General features: G+C 42.8%; 1 protein-coding gene across 1 annotated transcript in view; it reads left to right on the top strand.

Annotated features, from left to right (window-relative positions):
* Window positions 1-621, top strand: part of slc35a2 (solute carrier family 35 member 2) — a 14249-nt gene extending 13628 nt beyond the window's left edge. The window contains exon 5 of the mRNA XM_083555044.1: window positions 448-621. Within this exon, the coding sequence (XP_083411170.1) occupies window positions 448-475 (28 nt within the window). The 3' untranslated portion in view covers window positions 476-621. The remainder of the gene's footprint in view (window positions 1-447) is intronic.
* Window positions 622-5000: the final 4379 nt, after the last annotated feature.

Raw genomic sequence — 5000 nt, 5'->3', positions numbered from 1 at the left:
ATGAAGGAAACTCCAAAGCCAAATGTGATACCAGGCGTTAACTCCTGCAGTGAGGCTGTGAAACTGAAGCACACATTTCTGGAGTGTCCTGGATTGAGCTCAAAAGTACAAGACACCAGGTTCTTAACAACATGAATCCACGGTGTCTTCGGTCAGTTGGGTGTTTTCTATAATCACATTATTACCACAAGTCGAGTCAAACTCACGATCGGTTTCAAAGTGGCCCGGCTGAGGAATTTTCCCAACAAGCCAATTGGACGCAGGTACGTAAATGTAGAAGTGAAGCCACACTTAGGATCCGAACCCCTTTTGGATTCAGGGTAAGTTTTCCCGAAGCGCGATGACGTGTTTGGGTACCGTGATACTCCCCGTGGAACTTTTATTTACTGCGATGTGGTTTGTGTATCGCCTGCTGATCCGATCTGTCTTCCTTCCCCTTTCCTCTAGGAGCTTGGAAAAGGAGAAGGGTAGCTGAAACATGAAGAGCGAAGAAGACCTGGAGGAAGCTGATCTGCCTTGGAATATTTTGTGCATTTATTATAGTTTATACAACCTCAGATGAAAAACCCATAACATTTATTGTCATTACTTTTTTTCTTTTTTACAAAAATCAAGCCAAAATGAAACAGTACACCTTTACTTTATAAAAGCCCAGGTTTTCTGCATGTTAACATGAGGGCAGAGAGGAAAGAAATCATACGTCAGCACTACGCTTAGAGATCCACTTCCAAACTATTCAAAGTGGAAAACATTTAAGACAGTTCCCAGTCTTTCCAGGTGTGGTATCTTTGCAAAATCATCTCAAGATCTCACCATGTATGAGGTGCTATCAAAAATTTTCAAGTTCCAAGTTTTGTAGCACACAACAGATGGCAGCACGAGGCTGCACGCACAGTCACAGGGAGCACCGAACTTCATCAGTCAGTGTGCCAAAACGGATCATCCTGGCTCGATCAGGAGCCGTGCAATTGGTGCTATTCTTACTATGTCTGCTATCCTGACCACGTGCCCACCCAGATTGGGCTCCTGCGAACTTTGATGAAGATCTGGCTCAAAGGTTGCCATTTTTACACTGTTGCGGAGATCCAGAGCGAATTGCAAAGGGTGCTTGACACACACTTTGAAAAGAAGACAAAGTATTATAAAGTCAAATGTGAGACCATCTGTCCGTCTGCTAAGGCTTGCCCAAAACTGACGGCTAAAAAAAGTGCAGAATTAAAATGATGCAATGGACAAAGTCCAAACCTCCACCAGACTGAAGTGCTGTGGCAGTAGTGAACGAGTCGTCTTAACGAGTGATTCGTTTATTTTCTACCAGACGCATAAGCAAAGCCATGCAAAATCTCCGAGGTTTTGTACAGGAAACAGAATCGAGTAGTTCATCTCATGAGGTCTCTGGTCCGAGTCGTTCATCTATCTCTCACGTGACGCCATAAAGGTGATTAAAGGATTAAATGAATAAATGACTCAAAAAAAGATACGTTTATTTGGATGAATGAGATTCAAAGAACCAAGTCACTAAAATGATCCGATCTTTCCATCACTATGCGGCAGGACCTGTGCGTAAAGAAACGCCTGCAAACCTCAATGAACTGAAGTTTTAAAGAAGAACGAGACACTGATAAAGTCCTACAGAACATGATTTCTTCAGGTTATTGCTGTTCAAGATTCAAACAGTTTTTGAAGCTATTGAATCAAATGGTGTACTTAGTTTTTCACACGACCTCCATTTTGGCCTGATTTTTGTCTAAAAGATTTTTTATTATGATACGGTGAAATATGTCATGGTGGTGTTCATCTGAAGCTTTATTTACCTCATTCTAATATTGATCAGGACTTTCTTTTTCACACTTGACCATGTCTCCCATTTTGTGGACACACAAGCATATAAGATTGGGATGTGCTTCTTCATGAACATCTTCCACGTTCAGTCTCCATTTGCTTTTATATCCTTTTCTTCTTCTGGGAAGATGTTCCATATGTGATTCGTGGAGATTCATTCAGCCAGTTAGCGATGTAGGTGAGGAGGTTCTGGGGTGCAGTCAGTGTTTACATTCAACCCAGAGGTGTTCAGTAAAGTTTATGCTCTATTGAAGGAGATCTTCCAGTCCAACCCGTGGAAAGTATAAATATGTTCATGAAGCTGGCTTTGTGCACAGGCGCATTGTCATGATGCTACAGGTTTGGAGAAGCATCCTGTACATTTCTGTACCTTCAAATTAGAGGAAACAGTTTGGAGAAGAATTACATATGGCTGGACCTGTCAGGTTTCCCAATACTTTTATTCATTTGTGTGTGTATACAGTATATATAAGTATCTCACCTTCAGGTTGTTCCTCTACACACTGCAGACTAATATTCAAAGCGCCTATATATAACCCTATATATACAGTATATTAGACGATAAAACTCCTATTTTTCACTCCTCTCACTTATACAGAGATGTTTTAGGTCCTGATCATTAAAGCCATATATATATATATATATATATATATATATATTTTTTTTTTTCCTCAGAGATTTTATTCATCTCCAGCAGCTTTTCTCCTTTATGATATTTAAAGACGTCTGTGTCTGATTAAACACTACCGCTGCCTCAAATGACGTCTGAATACATGGTGTTTATTTACATAAAAAAAAGAGCATTAGAATTTTTTTTTTGTCTGATTAACGTGTTTATGCCTAAAAAAAAGTTTTGAATGCATACAAGGAAGATTGTGAGCTGATTATCACACAGAGGTTTGTTGCACTGGGAGCACGGATATGATTTGTGTGTATAATGACGCTGAAGGTCTGAAATTGTTCTCTGGTTCTGATCCATCAGCAGTTTTGTTACTGTATATTATTAAATTATGTGGATAGAATTAATCTGAAAGCTTTCCATACAGGGGAAAAGAGCATCCATAATCATCTTTCGGCTTCTCCCATTAGGGGGCGCCACAGCGGATCATCCGTCTCCATACCCCCCTGACCTCTACATCTGCCTCTTTCACACCAACTACCTGCATGTCTTTTTTTACCACATCCATAAACCTCCTCCTTGGTCTTCCTCTTTTCCTCCTTCCTGGTGTCTCCATCCTCAGCATTCTCCTACTGATATACCCCATGTCCCTCCTCTGCACATGTCCAAACCGTCTCAATCACACCTTCCTCACCTTGTCTCCAAAACGTCCTACATGCCCTGTTCCTCTAATAAACTAAATCTAATCCTGTCCATCATCAGCACTCCCAATGAACATCTCAACATCTTCAGCTCTGCTACCTCCAGCTCCACCTCCTGTCTTTTACTCAATGCCACTGTCTCTAAACCATACAACATCTCAGGTCTCACCACAATCCTATTAACTTTCCCTTTCACTCTCACAGATACTCTTCTCTCAATCTCACCTCCCTCACCTTGTCTCCAAAACGTCCTACATGCGCTGTCCCTCTAAAAAACTCATTACTAATCCTGTCCAACCTCAACATCTTCAGCTCTGATACCTCCAGCTCCACCTCCTGTCTTCAAGAATCTTTTATTGTCATTTCAGCCATATATATCTGACACAGTACACAGTGAAATGAAACAACGTTCCTCCTGAACCCTGATGCTACAACAACAATCACAGAAAACACAGGGTTAAGGACTAGTAAGATTTCTCACAAAATACAAATACTTTCCTCAGCCTTCTCAGGAAGTAGAGACGCTGCTGGGCTTTTTTGGTGATGGAGCTGGTGTTGAGTGACCAGGTGAAGTTGAGTGAACAACAAGGAATTTGGTGCTCTTGACAATCTCCACGGAGGATCAATCGATGATCAGTGGAGAATGGTCACACTGTGCTCTCCTGAAGTGAACAACCTTCTCTTTAGTTTTATCATCGTTCAGAGACAGGTTGTTGGCTCCACACCAGGCTGTTAATCGTTGCACCTCTTCTCTGTATGCTGACTCATCGTTCTTGCTGATGAGACCCACCACGGTCGTGTCACCGGTGAACTCAATGATGTAATTTGAGCTGTGCATTGCTACACAGTCATGAGTCAGCAGAGTGAACAGCAGTGGGCTGAGCACACAGCCCTAAGGGGCCCCAGTGTTCGTGTGGTGGTGCTGGAGATGCTGTTTCCGATCCGGACTGACCGAGGTCTCCCGGTCAGATAGTCCAGGATCCAGTTACAGAGAGAGGTGTTCAGGCCCAGTAGGCTCAGCTTCTCAATCAGGTGCTGAGGGATGATCATGTTGAATGCTGAGCTGAAGTCTATGAACAGCATTTGTACATAAGAGTCCTTGTTGTCTAGGTCGTGGAGATAGCAATATCCGTGGAGCGGTTTGGACGATACGTCTTTGTCTTTTACTCAGTGCCACTGTCTCCAAACCATACATCATCTCAGGTCTCACCACAGTCCTATAAACTTTCCCTTTCACTCTCACAGATACTCTTCTATCACAAATCACTCCTGCTATCACTCTTCTCCACCCACTCCACCCTGCCTGCACTCTTTTCTTCACTTCTCTAACACACTCTCCATTACTTTGCAATGTGGACCCCAAGTACCTGAACTCCTTCACCTTCTCCACCTCCACCTTCTCCACTTCTCCAACCTCACCCCTCCACTGCCCTCCCTCTCATTGACTTTTATTCCTCTTCTCTCAGCCTGGCTTCCACTACTCTTTCCCATAACTTCATGGTGTAACTGATTAACTTTATTCCCCTGTAGTTACTGCAGGTCTGCACATCTCCATTATTCTTAAAGATCAGTACCAGCACACTCCTTCTCCATTCCTCAGGCATCTTCTCACCTTCCAGAATCTTGTTCAACAATTTGGTCAAAAGCACTTTTGTACGTCGCTCTGGACAAGGCCGTCTGCTAAATGCCTCACATGTAAATGCGAATGGATAAAAACTCCACTGCATCTCTCCTAAACATCTCCATGCTTCTGCCGGTATGTCATCTGGTCCAGCCAACTTTCCACTCTTCATCCTCTTAATCGCTGCTCTCACTTCCTCCTTACTAATCCTATCCAC

Source organism: Silurus aristotelis (genome assembly GCF_946808225.1).
Source record: "Silurus aristotelis genome assembly, chromosome: 11".
Lineage (NCBI taxonomy): Eukaryota > Metazoa > Chordata > Actinopteri > Siluriformes > Siluridae > Silurus > Silurus aristotelis.
Note: the sequence above shows the minus strand (reverse complement) of the source record. Positions and strands in the feature narration are given on the sequence as shown.